The 20,609-nt window shown below is 48.3% G+C and overlaps 1 protein-coding gene across 3 annotated transcripts in view; it reads left to right on the top strand.

Annotated features, from left to right (window-relative positions):
• Positions 1-15,159: 15,159 nt before the first annotated feature.
• The window catches only part of PPARGC1B (PPARG coactivator 1 beta), a 109,435-nt gene continuing 103,985 nt past the window's right edge, over positions 15,160-20,609 (top strand). Inside the window, exon 1 of one of the 3 annotated variants that reach the window (XM_045999253.1) lies at positions 15,160-15,628. In XM_045999253.1, the coding sequence (XP_045855209.1) occupies positions 15,551-15,628 (78 nt within the window). In that variant the 5' untranslated portion in view covers positions 15,160-15,550. The remainder of the gene's footprint in view (positions 15,629-20,609) is intronic. The other 2 variants (XM_045999251.1, XM_045999252.1) reach the window with 2 other exon arrangements.

Genomic DNA, 20,609 nt, shown 5'->3' with positions numbered 1-20,609 from the left:
TATAATTTATGTTGATGTCTCATTAAGGTGTCTTTCATTTCAGATACAGGTACTTATTAAATATTTGGTTCTTTCACATGGGTTACCTTCAAGGAGGGATTCCATGTGGCCATCGAGGGGAGTTGGGATTTCTACTGCCTTTGGGAGTCAGAGGCCTGGAAAACTGGCCCAAAGTCACTCCAAAGGAGAGCCAGTCTTTGAACTCAAATCTTGGGACTTTAAGTCCAGATGATTGCTTTGAATAGTATCTGAGTACTGTTGGCATATTTTTAGTACATTTTTAGGACTAACATACTAACTATAATCAGTTAAAATTAAAGTCCAAAGGATTATGGTCTGGGTTATTTTCCAAAATGTTCTAAATATCTCTCCAAATCCCTCATTTAGCCTGTGTGTCCCCAGAGGTCCAGAGGGAATGGCCATAGAGTGAGTGGGAACCCAAGTCCATGCTGTTGTTTTGTGAAGCTCCCACCTCTCGGTGCTCACCTGTTTGCTTGGTCAGTCTCTGTTTATTTTATTTATTTATTTTTAAAGATTTTATGTATTTATATTTGAGGGAGGGAGAGAAAGAGCACGAGCCGGGGAAGAGGGAGGAACAGAGGGAGAAGCAGACTCTCTGCTGAGCAGGGAGCCCTACATGGAGTTCCATCCCAGAACCCCGGGATCATGACCTGAGCTGAAGGCAGATGCTTAATGGACTGAGCCACCCAGGTACCCCCGTCCCTGTTTATTTAGGCCATAAACATTTAAAGCAGTCTGTGCTGCTGTAGGGAGAGGAGTGAGGGAGGGTGGGGAAAGAGCTTTAAGAGACCGGGATGCAAACCTCAGCTCTGCTACTTCCAAGCGGAATGATTCTGACAAGGAACTAATCTCTGAGTCTCAATTTCCTCATCTGTGAAATGGGAATAATAACAGCACCGACATTAGAGAGTTGCAGAGAGGCATCACACTGTAAATGCATGGAAAGCCCTCCCCTTGAGCTCTGGATTTTACTATTTGTTGAATAAATGAAGGAATACAAGCACTTAGCTCCCTGCTGAGCTCAGAACAGCACTGGATAAATTACACAATGGCCAGCTTTTCTATTTAATAATTGCACTGAAATTACTTTTTATGAAGACAGAATTAAAGGATATTTTAGTAGAGAACATTTTTGCTAAAATCAAAATTCAAATACACTGTTTCATTTCTCTGTGTTTTCTCCAAACCTTTATCCCCTATTTGGAAATTGCATTAAAGTGATTTATTATTAAGAACCTGACAACAATAAAAAGGAAATCCTAATGGTGCATTTTTATATAAAACCCATGACTCAAAACACTAACACTTTTCATTTCTCCACATTGCCTTCCAACATTTATTCAGAAAATTTTTACTTTTTGGAATCAGAATGGCTCTCTTTGTGTCACTCTTTTTTGAAGACATTTTATTACTTGATGTTTGCTTCAAATTATTTAATAAATAAATCTGTTCGTGAAATTTATGCTGGTGATTTCTAATGGTTCTGGATGATTTTACCCAGTAGAGTGCATCCAGTAACCTACAGAACCTCAACCCCTGCGGGAAATTGTATCATATCGTCATATCATTATATTCCACAAAATCACTAAATACATACTATGCGACATTTGAGCATCACCGCAACCCATAAAATTTTAAGTGTTAAAATTAGCCCACTTCATTTTATTTTTTCAAAAATTTTATTTATTTATTTGAGAGAAAGAGGGGGGAAAGCACAGAGGGACAGGGAGAAGCAGACTCCCCACTGAACAGAGAGCCCAACGCGGGGCTCGATTCCAGGACTCTGAGATCATGAACTAAATGCAGAGGCTTAACAGACTGAGTCACACAGGTGCCCCATCCCACTTTACAGATGAGGAAACTGAGGTTCATATAATTTTAATAATGTGCCAGAATTCATACAGCTAGTGTTGCAGTAATCTATTGCTGTGTAACAAATTGCCCCAAATGCAGGGGCTAAGGCAATGACAGCAGCTTTTTGGTTCATGATTCTGCAATGTGGTCAGGGTTTGGGGAGGTCGACTCATCTCTGGTCCAAATGGTACTGACTGAGGCCACTTTACTGGAGCTGGAGGATCCATGATGGGTTTATTCAGATGCCTGGTGTCTCTGCAGGGAGATGGAAATGGGGGCAGGGGGATGGGTAGGCAAGCTGGTTTCTCTCTTCGTGGTCAGCAGTCCTCTAGGGCCTCTTTGCTTGCACAAGGTGCGTCTGGCAGGTCGGCTGGACTTCTTTATGGGTATGTGGCTTCCTAGAGACCGAAAACAAAAACTCCAAGGTGTCTTAAGTCCTAGGCGGGATCTCACGCAGCACCCTCTCTGCTGCATTCTTTTGGTTAAGACAAGTCACAGTGCCAGTCCAGAGTCAAGGGGTGGAAGACAGCCCCATCTCCTGCTTGGAGGAGTACCATGCATGGGGACTGGGGGGACTGTTGGCTGCCATCTTGATAGTTATGGAGCAGAGCTTCCAAACACAGACCTGCCTGACTCTAGGCTCCAAACTCAGCCGCCCCTTCCTCATTCTACCTCAGCGGATGTTTTTCCCTCACTAGCTCTTTCTCCTACTTTCACTATTTTTAGGTTGAATTCCTAGGAATGGGGAGATCTGGCTAAAGGACAGGCACATTTTTGGGTTCTACATTGAGACAAGTCACCATCTGCAGAGCAAAGCATATAGCTCAAGCCGCTCCCCTCCATCTCTTCACAAAGGGGATCCAGGTTTAATTTTGTTCATTCTGTTGTTGCATCTGCTTTGACGGAGGAAATCTGGGTCCTGCTATGGAGAAGCTCCTCGGGACTTTTGGGCAACAAAGAAGTTAACAAGGAGTTGTGCCAATTGGCTCCTCCTGCGCCATGCAGGATAGTGTTATCCCTGTGGGCCAGGGCCCTTGGGGGAAAGTAATTTGCTGACCTTGACTTTTCACAGAACTTGGGATGTGACAGAAAGAACATAGCTTACACTCGCCGGAGTTTAGCTCCCTTCTGAAGTGCAACCTGTGTGTCTTCATTTGCTGCCTCAGTTTACACCTGTTGTCACATATCCTGTCCTGTTTAGCATTTGTCTGGGGCCCAAACCTTCCAATGTGGACAATAAATTTTATATATGCCCTATATGCCACAGAAACTGGGGCAAGTATTTGTCTTCCCCAAGCCTCAGCTTCCTTATCTGTACAAGAGGCATAGCTCTCAATTTCAGAGACGTAGACCACCCTTCATCTAACCACCCTCCATGTGACAGGAGCTGTCCTAGGCTCTGGGGAACTGTGGGGGCATCAAGACACTCACTGTTCCTGCTCTCCTGTCTTGCTTGTCTTACAAGTTGACAAGCAATACAATTTCAGAGATTGAATTTAGATCAGATAGCAGATCTCAGATAGGGAGGCCTTCTCTAAGAAGGTGATATTTGGGCCAAGATATGAAGAATGGAAGCAGAGCCCAAGATGAAGTGAGGGTAGAACATTCCATGTCAAGAGAACGGCAAATGCGAGGGTCCAGACTCAGGAGATAACTCATTACAAGGAACAAAATGGAGCTCCTGGTAGGGTCATGTTCTAGAAACTGTGAAGAGTCCCAACAGTAATTATTCTACACTGGAGAGCTTTAAAATGCTCTCAACATCGTTATGATCCTTAAGTGATCCTCAAAATGATTCTAAAAATGTTGGAGAGGTGGGACAGTAAAATATGACTACTCCTGCTTTACGGAACAAAATATTCTCATGAATTGTCTTTCTGTATTTTCCCAAAATGATTCCACTATACTTCTATGCTTAAATTTAATTTCATTTATCACCATTATGTTGTATTGCTTTTGATGATGGGAACCTTCTGGGAACTAGAGACATCTTTATAAATCTCTTCCCATTATATTTAATTCTGTGGTTAATTCCTTAAGTGTACTGCTTTTGCATCTGTATTCCCAAGAGATATTGGTCTGTAGCTTTCTTGTGATGTCTTTGTCTGGTCTTGGTATCATAGAATGAGCTGACAAGTATTGCTTCTTTTTCTACTTTTTGGGAGACTCTGTAAGGAATTGGTATGGATTCTTCTTTAAATGTTCAGTAGAATTCACCAGTGAAACCATCCAGGCCTGCCTTTTCTATGTGGGTAGTTTTTCTATTACTAATTTCACCTCTTTACTTGTTTCAGGTCTGTTCAGATGTTTTATTTCTTCTTAAATTAGTTTTAAGAGTTTGTGTCTAAATCTATAAAGAACTTATCAAACTCAATACTCAAAGAACAAATAATCCAATCAAGAAATGAGCAGAGGACATGAACAGACATTTCTGCAAAGAAGACATCCAGATGGCCAATAGACAGATGGAAGTGCTCCATATCACTCGGCATCAGGGAAATACAAATCAAAACCACAATGAGATACCACCTCACACCAGTCAGGATGGCTAAAATTAACAAGTCAGTTAACGATAGATGCTGGTGAGGATGCGGAGAAAGGGGAACCCTCCTACACTGTTGGTGGGAATGCAAGCTGGTGCAGCCACTCTGGAAAACAGTATGGAAGTTCCTCAAAAAGTTGAAAATAGAACTACCTTACAACCCAGTAATCGCACTACTCAGTATTTACCCTAAAGATACAAATGTAGTGATCCGAAGGGCCACATGCACCCAAATGTTTATAGTAACAATGTCCACAATAGCCAAACTATGGAAAGAACCTAGATGTCCATCAACAGATGAATGGATAAAGAAGATGTGGTGTATACACACACACACACACACACACACACACACACACACACACACACACACACTGGAATACTATGCGGCCATCAAAAGAAATGAAATCTTGCCATTTGCAACGACGTGGATGAACTATAAGGTATTATGCTAAGTGAAATAAGTCAATCAGAGAAAGACAATTATCATATGATCTCCCTGATATAAGGAATTTGATAGGCAACGTGGGGGGTTTGGGGAGTAGGGAAGGAAAAAATGAAACTAGATGGGATTGGGAAGGAGACAAACCATAAGAGACTCTTAATCTCAGGAAACAAACTGAGGGTTTCTGGGGGGAGGAGGGTAGGGAGAAGATGGTTGGGTTATGTGTTATGGTGAGTGCTATGAAGTGTGTAAGTCTGACAATTCACAGACCTGTACCCCGGGGCTAATAATACATTATATGTTATTAAAAAACTAAAAATTTAAAAAAAAACCAAAATTTTAAAAAAAGTTTGTGTCTTTCCTGGAATTTGATTATTTCACCCGCGTTATCTAATTTATGGACATACAATTATCCATAGCATTCACTTATAACCCCTTTTATATCTGCAAGGTATTAATATCGCCTTTCATATCTTATTTTAAAGATTTTTTTTTTTTTTATTTGACAGAGAGAGAGATCACAAGTAGGCAGAGAGGCAGGCAGAGAGAGGAGGAAGCAGGCTCCCTGCGGAGCAGAGAGCCCGATGCGGGGCTCGATCCCAGGACCCTGAGATCATGACCTGAGCCGAAGGCAGCGGCTTAATCCACTGAGCCACCCAGGTGCCCCCATATCTTATTTTAATAATTTCAACCTTTTGTCTTTTTTTTCTAGATCCCTTTAGATAAAGTTTTGTCAGTTTTGTTGATCTTTTCAAAGAACCATCCATTGGTTGTATTGATTTTCTCTGTTGTTCTTTCATTTTGTTAATTTTGGCTCCAAGTCTTATTCTTTCCTTTCCTTTGCTTGCTTGAGGCTCAGTTTGGTTTTCTTCTTCCAGTGTCTTTAAGCGGAGGGTTAGATTATTGATTTGAGATCTTCTTTCCTGACACAGGCATTTAGTGCTTAATATTTCCTTCTCTTCTGCGTGCAATTGTTTCACTTCGAGTCTGGGGATCCCTCTAACCTTCTCCACCGACCCTGAAGGGGCCAGAGCAAAATAACCAGGCCTAGAGTCAGGAAGCCTTTGCCTGGTCTGGATACTGACACTTGCTAAGTGACCTGGGCTAAGGCCCTGCTTCTCCTGGGTCTTAGTTTTGTTTTTGTAAGACTTTATTTTTTAAGTAATCTCTATACAGAGTGTGGGGCTCGAACTCACAACGCTAAGATCAAGAGTTACACGGTCTGCAACTGAGCCAGCCAGGCACGCTTGTTGTTTCTTATCTATAAAATAATGAGGCTGGACCCATAACATCTCTGGGGCTGCTCTAGTCTAAAAGGCTTTGAGGGCAGGCTCATATCTGACCCATCTTTATAGGTTTTTGGAGTGGATATGTCGGCATAGTTGGTTTGATACCTACCATATTTCAAATAATGATGAACATAAATGAAACTTTGTTTTGAGATACCAATAACAACTGGGATGTGGTATGAAATGCCCGTGATTTTGACGGGTGACAAAGTTATAGATACTTTTAATGCTGCTGTGATATGTTTGCTACATTCATAACGGAAAGAAATGTTAAATTTCAATTAGAGGCTAGTGAAAAGAGAGATATAATTTTTTCCTATACAAATTAACGGTCCCTTGTTAAGAAATCTTTGTTTAGAAACTGGTTGACTCCCAGATGCAAAGGTAAGCATGTAACCCAGTACTGGGCCGTCAGAGCAGAGCCTGGCTTAGCGATAGGCATTTGAACCAAACTGATAGAATCCGAGTGAATCCTGGACTTTTGCTGGAAGACTGGGGCAGTTCCTTCTGCTGGATTTGCTAAAGAGGCTTGGGTACAGTCCTGGTTCATACACACCTTGCTTTCATTGGGAGAACCTGCCTCAGATGAAGCCAATACAGAGGAAAGCAAAGCTGAGAATGAACATTCACAACTTCCTGGCAACATTCCTCCTTTTAATGTGTTAATTACGGAAGCCAATACATTATCTGTTAAAGCTGGTTTGAATAGGGCTTTCTGTTCATTGAAATCAAAGCAGTCATAACTAATACAGTCCCCTAAAGCTTAGCAGAGTGCCTGGCACAAAGGAGGTTGCTCATGAAGGAATGATGAATGAATTTCAAACAACGTGGCAACATGATTAATATTATTTGCTAAATTCATCTGTACAGATCCGGCTTGATTGTGTATAAGAAGATGAAGGGTATACTTAAAGTAAGCATTCCATAGGCTTTGGTTGGCTGAAGGAATAAAAAACTCATGCATTGCTATTACTTTCTATCTTTAGCTTTGACTATTCTTCAGTGACGTAACTGGGACCATATAAACACCTGGAGACCACAAGTCTAAAGTCATGATGGGCCACAGTTACAGATCAAGTCTGTGGGCCACTCACTCTGGGGTGATACAAAAGAATAAGGTAGATCTATATTTGATGATATGGAAGTACATCTAGACACATTAAGAAGGAAATTACAAAATAATAATTACAGTAAGATTCCATTTTCATTAAAAACAAAGTCTCCCAAATAAAAATTGGGGGTTCTCTGTGAACATAACGAGTGCATAAATCAAAGAACAAAGTCCGGAAGGCCACTGTGAAACACTACCTTTGGGCACCTCTGGGGAGGGAGTGGTATTGGGTTGGGGTGGCCACGGAAATGTCTTTTCTCTCTGTTGTTTCCAATTTTTATATAAGGATAACATCATTATGGGTCACTTGTGCAATTTAAAGTAGTTTGTAGGGGCTCCTGGGTGGCTCAGTTGGTTAAGCTTCTGACTTGATTTTTGGCCCAGGTCATGATCTCAGGGTCGTGGGATTGAGACCCGTGTTGGGCTCCACTCTCAGCTTGGAGTCTGCTTAAGATCCTCTCTCTCCCTTTTCTTCTGCCCCTCTCCTCCATCCCTCCCTTCCTCTCCCCTCCTCACTCTCTTAAAAAAAAAAAGATTAAAATAATATTCATTTATAATGAAAAAATAATAAAACAACTGTGACAGAAGGTGGAATATTTCCTTTTTTTTTTTTAAGGTTTTATTTACTTATTTGACAGACAAGCAGGCAGAGAGGCAGGCAGAGACACAGAGAGGAGGAAGCAGGCTCCCCACTGAGCAGAGAGCCCGGTGCAGGGGCCCCATCCCAGGACCCTGAGATCATGACCTGAGGTGAAGGCAGAAGCTTTAACCCACTGAGCCACCCAGGCACCCCTGGAATATTTCCTTTTAATCTTTCTCCCCTGAGGTGTCTGTCAGTATTCTCAGGGAAACTGAAGATAGCAGGGCTGTGCCCATGATGCTCTGCTGAGCTCATGACATTGTGCCCATGATGCTCTGCTGTGCCCATGATGCTCTGCTGTGCCCACGATGCACTGCTGTGCCCATGATGCTGTGCCCATGATGTATTGCTGTGCCCATGATACGATGTCCATGATGCTCTGCTGTGCCCATGATACTCACTGTGCCCGTGATGCTCTGCTGTGCCCATGATGCCATACTGTACCCTCTCTACCTTGCCATGTTTGTGAGGCCATGCCCTTTCCCTGGACCTCTGTAGTTCTGGCTGCTCCAAGAGCCAAGGAGATTCCACCCCATATAAAACCCTCCTGGGGTGGCCTACTGACCTGGATTCTCTTCTCAGTATCCTGACTCCAACTGCCTTTGCTGCCAAACTACACACGGCCAGGATGATTTCTCCCGCAAATGGGAGAGAGAATCAGAGCATCTCACAGTCAGGGCAGAGGCCCCCCTGCGTTCGGGATGGCCAATCAGTCTATGTCTGTTGTGCAGAAAGGGAATCTGAGTCTTAGAGTGGGAAGAGAGTCCTCTGAACGTGAGTTTCTTGCCAGAGGGAGACTGACCTGTCTCCCAGTTCCGAGCTCAGTTTAGGGAGCGTGCCAAAACTTCCACCGTCATAGCTCTCCTTTATGCAGAGATCTTGTCTCCAAAATGTCCCCGTCACAATGCACATCTGGTACTTAAAGAACACATTCAGCACTTGGCAACCTAGTTTCCCAGAGGAGCTGGTTTTTTGGTGTAGAAAGCAGATAGCTAGTTATATTTTATTTATTGTAAAAACAAAATTGCATCAGCAGAAATGAAAATATTAAAATAAGTGATTTCTGCCAACCTCATCCTGTTTCATGTGTTCAGAATTCTTATGTCCCTCTAACCTATAGATTTTACATGTGCATTTCTGCACAGAGCTATAAGCATTTCATAAACATTTTTATAACCTTGTTTCACTTAATATTATACATTTTCCCCATACATTTTCCATATGGCCTTCTTCTGCCTTCTGCAGAGCATTTCATCATGTAAATAAACTGTATATACATAAATGCCTCTTCTGTGTTGTTATAAAATATTTCAAACATACAGAAAAGCATAGAAACAATACGCTGCGCAGGTTTAACCAACACTGACACTTTAAAAGAATACTTTGAGATTTTTTTTCAAGAAAACAAACCATTACAGGAATAATTGGAGCTCTCTTCTATGCAATGGACTCTAATCTCCCAAGACAAGCTACAGAACCTGCAATGCCCGGTGCAAAGTGAAAATGCAGGGACTTTTATTCAAAAATCAGAATGAATTTTGAGACCATGGCAGCGGAGCATTCAGCCAAGTGCAGAGTCTCTCTAAGCAGGTGGCACAGTGAGATTGCACGTGTCGCACGCTCCTGAACCCAGTCCCGATGCCCCCTGATGCCCCCCGTCACTTTCCTAAAAGCCATCTGTGTCTTTGCTGTCCCCTGTTTATGCTCTCACTGCTTATACATGTATTGAACAACATTATGGAGTATTATTTGATGTACTTCAAAATATTATGTAAGCGGCATCAGACTCTATCCTTAGGCTGCTTCTCTCCCTTATTGTTTTTGTGATTAATCTGTGTGGATTCATGAAGACGTTATTGATTTTCACTATCGTCTAATACTCCATTATGTGATCTCACCGGCGTTCATTTTTCTAGAGCCCTTCTCTTTTTACCATAATTACTAATGCTGCAGGGAGCATCCTTGGCCACAGCTCTCCATGCATGGGTGAGCTTTTGTCTACTCTTGGTGACGGTGATGTAGAATTGAATAGACACCGCCCCCAAATCCCCCCTTGGGAGACTTCCCTCTGAGTTGCCTCTCCTCTAAGATCCATCACCCACTGAAGCCAGAAACTGGGTATCCTACAATTTCCCCATCATTTCCTACCTATGACTGAAGCCTATTGGTCTAAAATACGGCTTTCACCCAACCACTCCTTCATATCCCTCTTGCTACTTTCATTGCCTTGGTTCAGAGTCCCAGCTCTCCCCCAGCCTCTTCTCCCAGCCCCTCCAGTCTCCAGCATCCCTATTTGTTAAAGAACCTATCACACCCTGGCGAACTGCAGGTTGACTTCTCTCCCCTGCACATGGTGGAGATCAGAGCTGTGAGTTATACAAGAACAAGGACTGTATCATGGTTCCCGTTTGTGGGCCTGTAGCACACTGCCTGGCCCCTGGCAGCTTCTAAAAATATCTGTTGAATCAAAGTATATGTAAACACCTTTCTGTAGTTTTCCCAGCTTTTCAATCAGACCCCCGGAATAAATCCCAGAAAGACCCCTATTCATGACTTAGGATAATGAATATAACACACAAAGTCCTTCGTAAGTGAACTTGATCTTCACAAAATTCTACGTTAGGCAAGACAGATAGGATGATCCTCGCCAAAGGGTCATTTTCACAAGGTCCCAAAGCCAGTAAGTGACAGAGTGTAAAGAACAGGTCCTTGGGTCTTGCCATCTGCTTGCCTTATTTGAGAGGGATACTAAATTTAGATGGTGCCCTTTAGTGTTGGGCCGCTGCCTCTTTAAATGCTGCTGTTCTGCTACACATATAACATGCTGGTAGAATTTACATCTCTGTAAAAACAAAACAAAACAAAGTAACCTTCACATTTATGAGCCTTTGTTTTAACATCTAGCAAATGGGCGTAAGGATCTTTTTACTCTGTGGACAGATGAGGAGGAAGCACATTTCTATCCCTCCCCTGATCTGTTGTTCCCATGCTCAGTGCCTATTTATGAGACTGAGGAGGGTGAATGAAATACAGCCTTTGCACGTGAGAGAGACAGCAGTAGCTGACAATATATTGACCGTTTAATGCCCCACACTGGTTGACCTGGAAGCTCTTTAATCATCGTAATACACAAAAGAGAGGTCCAGGCTCCTGGGTGGCTCTGTTGGTTAAGCAACGGCCTTGGGATCCAGTCCCACATTGGGCTCCCAGCTCCGTGAGGAGTCGGCTTCTCCCTCTGACCTTCTCCCCTCTCATGTTCTCTCCACTGTCTCTCTCTCAAAATAAATAAATAAAATCTTAAAAAAAAAAAAATCCTCTTTAAAAAAAAAAGGGGGTGGGGAGAGGTCTGCTAAATGTAGCCCCAAAGCGTACTGGCGAGTTTACAGGCTACCCCTACAGGAAGAAGAGGGCATCTACTAATGCCGGAAATGCCTTGCTTATGATGGATTTTCAAGTGCCAAAGACCCGCACCCCCAGCCCTGAGACCTGAGAAGGACACCATCTTGGTGAGGTCTTTATAAGCGGACCCCCCCCCCCCGCCCCCGCCGCCCCCGAGGAGAAATCCCCTGGGACACAACACACAGTCCGCAACCCTGGCTTCCAGTCCTGGCTCTGCCACTGAAGGGCTCTGTGGCCTTGGCCACGTTCTCCTACCTGAACAGTGAAGCAGATGGATAACACGCTCTCCACTGCCCCGCCGCAGCTCTAAAGTTCTATGTTCAGTGAAAGGTGGAGATGGTTCTCAGAATTAACAATACAAAGCAGGTAACTTTTTAGTTCCTGTTGGCTCTAGTTTCTGCCTCCTGGACAGAAACTGGTAAATAGGTGTGTTTCTAACTCCCTGGTCTGGTTCATAGAATCACAGAGTTGTGGGTGGCTGGCAGGAAACCTCAGTGATTATCAAGACCCACGTCCTAGCTCCCTTGCTCTTTCAACAAAAATTCACTATTCACTCATCGTGAATAGAATACAACCAAGTTCACTGATTTATCCATGGTGCCCAGCACAGTGGCTGGCACATAGTAGGTGCTCATTAAATATCGGTTGAGTGATGGGCAGGAAAGTCATCTAGGAGAGCCTCTTAAATGCAGATTCCTGGGTCCATGGCTGACCTACTGTATTGTAATCTCTGGTAACAGAGCCCAGGGGACTGTAATGCCCTCCAGAATTTGAGACATGGTTATAGCATCTGAATAAAGCGTTCTTCTACTATCAGAAGGGAGAAAATGCTGATGTTTTTAATTTGGTGCATTTGTTAGTAGTGACTGTAATAGTCAAGAGAAAAGGTTCATTTTTGTGGAGCCATTTCTGTGGAGCCTTGGACGAACCTGGGCTTTGCCTGGTGTGTGTGCAAGGCAAACTTTCACTTATCTCGGGAGAGGCAGGGCCAATAAAAAGGCAGAGCAGATAGGAGTGAGCCACATGAAGTTCAAGTTTGGCATTATTATTGCCCTTCATTTGGAAGTCATAAAATAAGAAATGTGCCACTGTTCCAGCTTCTTGGGAGTGGTTAACTGGTGGTGGTGGTGGGGTGTTTCTCAATTCCTTTCAAGGGTCTGTGGCTTGGACCAGATACAGGCTTGGGTTTAGATCTCAGCTGTGTCCCTAACTTCTTGGTCAATCACTTCAGTCCCTTGGTCAATCACTTCAGTCCCTCGTAAGCTTTAGGTTCCTCTGCTAGAAACTGGACATGAGAAGGCAGCCTCCTCAGGGCTGTTGGAAACAAGCTAAGACCAATACACATTCAGCACCCTGCACCTGTGCAGTGTGGAAAAGCTCAGTTCGGGTTGATACCTATCAACTACACTGTATTTGGGCTGGAGGGCTTAGTAGAGGTTCATTTAGCTCAGCTCTTTTGATTTAAAGGGAAACAGCCTCCTTTGCTTAAAGGAAACAGCCTGACAGAGGGCAAGGGAACTGCACAAGGTCACACCTAGCTCCTTAGGTTTCTGGAAGACTTCTATATTCAATGAAGAACTTGACATTCCTCTGTGGACCAGAGAGGGTGACGAGGCTGAACTCTGTAGGTGGCCTCTGATGAAAGCATTTTGAAATACTTTTGAAAAGAAAGTGACTTTATCTCAGGTGGGACGCCTTCTCACCTGAGTTGCTTGCCAGCCAGAAGCCCCTTCTGAGGACACAGGGATTGGTGAGAAAGTCCCTGAAGCTGGTCCATTTGTGGCTGTTCCTTCAACACCAGAGTTTTAAAGACAAAAGCTGATCTGGGTGAGCGGTGTTGAGGCCTTCCCTGGGAGGCCCTGTCTGGACTGCAGCTTTGCAGCCTTGGGGACTCTCCAGGTCTGGCTTCTCAGAGACAAAGGGCTCAGTAGTAGTCATGGCCATACTGGATCTGGTAGGGATATCTCAGGAAACTGGCCTGCAGGGCTCTGACTGGGGTCCATGGGCAGTAGCAGCAAAGCCATTGTGCTAATAGTGATGACCTTGGTGATGGTGGTGATGATGATGAGGAGTGAGGAACTCTCCTAATCGCCAGGGGCAGGGCCTAGCCACTTGTTTTATGTGCACAGATTCTGGCGACCCTCATAGGAACCCTACAGGGAAGAAACTGTGGCCCAGAGCAAATAGCCAAGGACACATTTTGAGGGAGCACCAAGATTCAAATCTGGATTTACTGGAGTCCAAGGCAGCCCGCAGCCCATGAGTGCTGGAAGAAAGGAAAGGAACACTGGCCAGTTCCTTCAAGGGACATGCATGTTACCCTCATTTTTATAGACAAAGAAACAGAGGAACAGAGTGTAGCTCTTTTTTCCGTGAGGTCAGGCACTGGGCCAAGCATTTTACATATATTACCTCTTCAATCATCATAATATCTCTATGAAGTAAGTAATTCTATGATCCTCACTGATGCAGATGAGGAAATCGAGGTCTGAAACTAGATGACTTGCAAAGGTTCAAAATTGGGCAGTCTGACCAGGGGGCCCATTCTCTTGACTTCTTGAGTTGCCCAATATGGAGAGAAGTTATAGCAGGGCTGGCCCAGGATCCAGGACGCCTCACTCCCAGGCTAGTGGTCCAAGGCTAGATGGAGGCTCTCTGTTGGGAATCATTGTTCCTTAAAAGCCCGTTGGCCTAAAGCCCAAAGAGTGAAATCACGCCCTGCGGTTCTGGGAACCTCAGACTGGAAAAGAAGGAAGTTCTTGCTCTGGTGTTCAAGTCTGAGCAGGTGGACTGAGGACTCTCCCCGTTTCCTCCTCTGGCTGGGAGGGAGCCCACGCAGGGTTGGCCGGGTGGGGCAGCCCTCCAGAGTGCCAGAGGGGAGGAGAGCAGGAGGCAGGCGTGCCCAATGAAACAGGCCTAAATCTTCCCGCCTTTATGCCTTTATTCAGGCGGTGCCCTCATCTGCTGCCTGGCAAACAAACAGGAGGGCATGATGGTGAGAGTTCAAGGTTGCAGTCAGGAGTCTGGTCCTGGCACCACTGACTCTGGGCAGTTTTCTTATCTGTTCAGTGTGTGGTGCCAGTGGTGGGGAATCCTAATCCTCTGGGTTTTACAGTTAGCACAGTATTTATTAAGCACCTACTATGTGCTGGGCACTGGAGACACAACAAATGCAAAGCAGATTCAGTCCCTGCTTTCACTGGTCTTAGAGTCTAGTAAGATCTAATCTTTATGGGAACAAATGTAAAATGGCAGCTGTGGCCTGTGTTTTAAGGGAAAGGCCTGCAGAGCTAAGGGAGCCCATGACAGCGGGTGGTGGGGGACGGGAGTAGAGAAGGAATGGGTTGACTGAGTGGCAGTGGGGAAGGATGCGCTGAAGATGTGGTTACTAGGTGAATGGGCCCTGCGCAAGGGACAGAACTGTGTGTGTGTAAGCCGGTTGTGAGATGGTTCATCGAAGGAACTGGGAGGCCAGGGGGCCTGGGGAAGCCGGCATGAGCCTGGGCACCTCAAGGCATTGTGGGCCACGGTAACAGAAGTCATTGAAGTTTGGTCGGGGGAGGGGGGGGTAGGGGAATGAAGGAAAACTTGAGGGAGACGGTCAAACTTAACCGAATATGGATCAATGCGTCCTTCGAGGTAAAGAAAAAAAAAGGCCACCCCCTCTTTGAGTCTTCCCTGATTTCTCCACCTTTGACCTATGGTGTTCCTCCCTCTCTGGGCTTGCAGCTCAGGTAGAGAAACTGGAATCGCTGGGGCAGTCAGACCTGAGCTTTGTCTTCCTGCCACTGACATGCACCGTGACTTCACACAAAGTCTACCTTCTCGGGCCTCAGTTTCCCCAGCTGTGCAGAAGCAGGTTGTCTCAAAGGACCCGCCCAGCGCTAACGCAACGTGATTCGCTCCGGCAGGAGCAGGGGGCTGCCCGCATTGCTGCGCAAGCATCGGGCTGCTGTCTGGGGCATCGTCACCCGGCTGCGGGCGCTTTCCTCCCGGCCGTGGGCTGCGGGCGAACACAGCGGAGCCAGACGTGGCGCAGGAAAGTGGGGGCGCGACCCCCGGCTTGCGCCGGCACCGCGCGGCCCCGCCCCCGCAGCCAGCGGCCCTGCGGCAGCCCGAGCCTGAGCTCCGCCCTCCGCCTCCCGCCGGCCTCGCTCCCTCCTCCCGCCTCCCTCGCTCGCTCGCTGGTTCCCTCCCCCCCGGCCGGCTCGGCGCTGACTCCGCCGCACGCTGCAGCCGCGGCTGGAAGATGGCGGGGAACGACTGCGGCGCGCTGCTGGACGAAGAGCTCTCCTCCTTCTTCCTCAACTATCTCGCCGACACGCAGGTACGGCCAGCAGGGGCCGTGGGCCCTGGGCCAGGGGTGCTGAGCTGCGGGGGCTGCCGCCGCAGCCGGGAAGGCCGGGAGGCAGCGGTGGGCGCACTGGGGGGAACGGGGGTGCCCGCTGCAGAGCCCCCCTTCCATGCGCCCTGCGATGCTCTGTTACGGAGACAGGGAGTCAGAGCCCCCCCTCCAGCACCGCGCAAGCCGGAGCGTGGGGGCCGCTACGGCCGCCGGGGAGGGTCTAACCTCGCTCGTTTGGAGTCCGCTCCCCCCGCCGGCAGAGGTGGGGGGTACCGCGTTTCCTTGGGGAGGTGGAGCAGCGCCAAGGTGTGGGGGACACTGAGGCTGGCCCTGGGTGCCGGAGGCGCGCCCTCAGACTCCCGGCACTTGCTGCCGTACTTTCACGTGGACTTGGGGCCCGGGCTCAGGCGCCTGTCCCCTGTCCCCGGAGTGCCCTGGTCCTCGGGTCTCCCGTACCCCGCGTGCTGCTGCTGGCCCCCCGCTGCTCCCGGTCGGCGCCCGCAGCGCGGAGTTTCCTGCCAGTTGCCGGCTAAGGGCTTAGGGGGCTGCGGGGCACGTGGACATGCCGGCGGAGATAGCACCTTCCTGGTTTCGCTATCGGCGGAGCCCCCCGGGAGGAAAGCACGGCAGGATGGGGGTGGAAAGACTGTCTGGGGGCGCCTGGGTCCCCCTGCGGCGCGCGGCCCCGGTGCGCGCTCGGCGATGCTGGGGGAAGGGAACGCGAGGCGGGGTCCCGGGCTCTGGCTGCGCCTGGGAGCCCCACCGGCGACACGCGCGTGACAGGAGAGGGTGCTCTGGTGTTCCGGGGCGGGGGGGGGTGTGTTTGCGAGGGCGCTGATGACTTAGAGACGGGGTGGGGGGGCTGCTCCTGGGACAAGCCGCCACGGAAAATGCCCGCACTAGGCGTGCGCGCCCCCCACCCCTTCCTTGGTTTTCCCCACCCCATGCCTGTTGCAGGCATAAAGTTTGGCCCCATAGTTAGGGTTTTCTCTCTGGGTGCCTGGCTGCGGGTGGCCGGGAGGCTGGGGATGCGTCGGAGGCGAGAAGGAGACCCCGGATGCGGGCGCACCTCTGGGCGCGGAGAGGGCTCGCCGGGCGGAACCGGGCGCGGCTCGCGAGGGCTGGTCTGGTACCTGGAGTAGGAGCGCCGGTGCCGGCTCGTTTTGCATAACACTGGAAGGGAGGGGGAAGGCGGAGGGGGGGGCGGGCGGTGGGAGGAGAGAGAGGGAAACTTTGCTTCTTGTTATAATCTGCCTGTCTTTGGGCGGCAGCAGCTGTCATGGGACCGGGTGGGCGGGGAGAGGCTTGCAAGCTGACTCCTAGCCGTGAGACGCGACTTGGAGGGGACGCAGCAAACCGAGACGTTCAGCTCCGGGCGGTGACTCCCGGCTGGCGGCTGGGACGGCGCGGCGTGGCGGGTGTCGCCGAGAGGAAGCCCGCCACGCGCCGGAGAGGGCCGGCTCTCGCTCGCTGCAGACATCCATGCGTCAGGGAGCCGCGGGGCCTCGTGGTCGGTGGCGGGCGTGCTGGGGTGGTTTCGGGGCGGGGGCCGAAGGGGTGGTGGCGTGTGATCGCGCATTCTTCGGGCCGGGGGGGGGGTAGTGTGTGATGAGCGGTCTGCGCGCGCGGGTGGTTGTTTGTGTGCACACGCCGCGCGCGCCAGGCGCGTACCTTTACCTCTGACGAAACTGCAGTGGAGCTCCCGCGGCGGTCACCGGGCGCCGTCGCCAGCCCCGCGCCCACGTCTGCTCGGATGGCAGATCCCAGCCCCAGCACCTCCACCGCCCTGCAGCCCGTCTCTCGTCCCGCGTCCCCTGTGCCCCCACCCCCCACCCCCTACCCCCGGCCGGCAGCCTGGGGCTAGAGGGACTGGGTGTGGGTGGGACCGAGTTTCCCCTGGGAAAGTTCTGTCTTCAGCCCTCCCACCTGCCTGGGGGGTGGGGGGGAGCTCCAGACCTCTGGACTGAAATTCGGGTGAAGGAGGCCTGAGATAGCTGGAGACTCGTTCAGGGACCCCTAGCAGGAGCTGTCCGTTCTGGACCCTGGTTTTAACTCCATCTTTGGCGTTCTTTGGCTCACCAATAATTAACTATTTGTCCTCTTAGGCGCCCAGCGGGCTTACTCTGCAGGGATATTTCACCCAAGGAAACTAGAAAATTGGGTAATCAGGTGTCAGCAGAAGCAGCGCAGTGAAAGTTAATCTGGGACGTTTGCTTTTTTTATTTGACCACGTGACGGGCTGAGGCTCCTCCGATCTTTGCCGGTGATCTTTGCCGGCCCAAGTTGGGAAATGTAATTGATAGGGGAGCTTTGCAGCCACCCCTAGAAGGTTCATAGAGCCCAGCCGGAAGAGGACCTGGGCGGGCCATCACGTGCCTCCTCATTTTACAGTTGGGGATAGAGGCTGCGAGGGGTGAGCGGCTTCGTACAGGACCACGCAGCCAGTGGGTGACAGAGCCACCCAGGGCTCCTGACTCCAGGTCCTGTGTGTTACCTCGAAATAGCACTGGACTTGGAGTCAGAAGGCCTGAGTGGAGTCGCCTTCCCCACTCTCTGGCTGGGTGACCCCAGAGCAAGCCATTTTAACTCTCCGAGCCTCCTTTCCTCCATCTGTCAAATGGGGCTGGTATTGCCGAAGAGAAGACCAGGTCGAGGTGGTGGGGGTGAGCAGTGCTTGCATGCGAGATGTCTGGGTGTTCTGGTGACTCCTCCAGGCCCTCCCTGACCCTCCCCTCCATCTCCCCCTGGGAAGTGGTGGGGAAAGTGAATAAAAAGGTAATTTATTGTCTTTATCAGAAAGACTTGTCTTCGGTGGCTAATCCAGAGTCAGATAGAGCGAGGACTTCTGTTTAGGAGACTTAACTTTTACCCATTCAGGCCAAAGTTCAGAAATACTGCAGACCAGGGATTGTGAAAGTTTCTTGGACAGGTTTGGGGCATGTCTCCCAGAGGACTTTGGGTTGGCTTCACCTTTACCCAGCCTGTGCCCCTTGCCTCCAGTGCCCTTACCCCCCATTGCTGCATGGCCTTCTCGAGCAGGCCTTCCTTTCCCGGCTTGCCCTGCTTTCTCTTTCTTTTGGTTTTCTTAGTCTATGTTATGCAACCAAGTACTTTTTTGTATGTGAGTCCTGTGGCTCAGTAGGATTCTGGAACTAGAGTTGTGCCTTTTATCTCTTTGTGCCCCCATAGCACCTGCCACCATGCTGAGTTCCTTTGCTCAGCCCTTGGCTAGGCATGAGAATTACAGACGGGAAGAGGCCAGGGTAGCCCCTGAGACAGCTGGGCAGTGAGTAATGCAGAGAGCTATAGCTGTGGGCCATGACTTCAGCTTCAGAGGCCACACAGTAAGCCCACACTAAATACGGGTTGTTTGAAGTCACTTGGGACATCAGCCATAGATGCCCCAAAGGTCAGAGTTGGCAGCAACTTTATAAATCATGTGATCCAATCTCTTATTGCTGAAAAATATTTAATAGTAGAGTTAGAAAATACTGGCAAGCATAAAGAAAATATTGAAAATATGTAATCTTATCCAAAGGTAACCACTATTAATTTTTATATATATTTCCAGACTTTTCTTTCCTATCGATTCCTATGGATTCTATTGGTCGCACAAAAATGAAGTCTTTCATTATATATTCATTGTAACTTGGAATCATACTGTTGTATTGCTTTTTTTCTCCTCCAGACAATATGCTGTGATTGTCTTTCCACATCAATAAATATTCTACTTCGTATCTTAATATCTGAATGGTTATATAGTATTTTATTGAGGGTTCAACCACAATGTATTTTAATCAGCCCTTTGATGTTAGTCATTTAAATTTGTTTATAATTTTTGTTGTTGTGCTTGTAAGTCACGTTAAATGAATGTCTCTGCATATGTCTTCTTTCCTTCATTGAAATTCCTAGAAGTGAAACTACTCTGTCAAAGGAACTTTGCAGGCGTTTGGTAAACACATTTCTGGATTGCCTTCTAGAAGGATTGTGCTAATTTACACACTTAACCAGCGTTGTGTGGGAATGCCTGGTTCCCCGTAGCCAAATAACTCTTGGTATTTTAATTGTTCTTCATTTTTGCCAGTCTGTTCATCAATAAATTCTTTTACCCTTTTGTTTTAATGTGCATTTCTTTGATCACTTGGGATGCTTCCCACCACCCCCCTCCCCCACCCCATAATTATGGGCCACTTCTGTTCTGTTCTGTGAAATGTCGTGTTTGTGAATTTGGCCCATTTTTCATTTGGGATCCTGTCCCCCTATTATTCTAAAACTGGATCTGAGTACTCAGAGGGGGCCCCATCACCCAGAGAATTGGGCACGTGGCTTGAACATCTAGTGTCCAGTTCCTGGGTCTGCAGTGCTGCTGTTCCCACAGCCCCTGAAGCCGGGGCTAACTTATATTCCAAGCCAAAGTTCCCGGCTCTGGAGGGGCAGGTTGAAGGGTAGCCTTGGCTGGCTGTCTTTGCCCACCCTCCACCTGTGTGAGAACAGGGGGAGTAACTTATTCAGACCTGAGCCCAGAAGGGGACAGGTTTGCTGGCCTCTTGTACCTGAGGCAGGGGCTCCGCTCTCACTGGGGCTCCCTGGCTGGTACTAATGGTGAGGATGAACCCAGAGAGGTGATGGCCCAGCAGCAGGGCCCTGGGGGCTCCTACTTCCCCTTCACCTTGGGGCTCTGCTCTCCTCAGCTGGTGCAGGCCAGCCAGAAGCTCCACCGCCATTGCTGGGGGATGAGTCACCCTTTTCCCTCTCTCTCTGGAATAATAGAAGGGATACTGGTTTGAGTCAGAAACAGCCTTGCAAATGGGGGCTTGGGTTGGAAGTGAGGTCATAACGTGAGCATTGCAGTGTTCACAGCTAGGTCTTCCTGCATAGCCCTCCACATTAGAGCCCCCTTTAGATGCCATGCGCACCGCCAAGCCTTTTTGCATGGCTGCATTTTATCCTTGTAAAGATTCTA

The sequence above is a fragment of the Meles meles genome, chromosome 3, assembly GCF_922984935.1.
Source record: "Meles meles chromosome 3, mMelMel3.1 paternal haplotype, whole genome shotgun sequence".
In the NCBI taxonomy this organism is placed as follows: domain Eukaryota; kingdom Metazoa; phylum Chordata; class Mammalia; order Carnivora; family Mustelidae; genus Meles; species Meles meles.
This window is presented reverse-complemented; position numbering and strand designations above follow the sequence as displayed.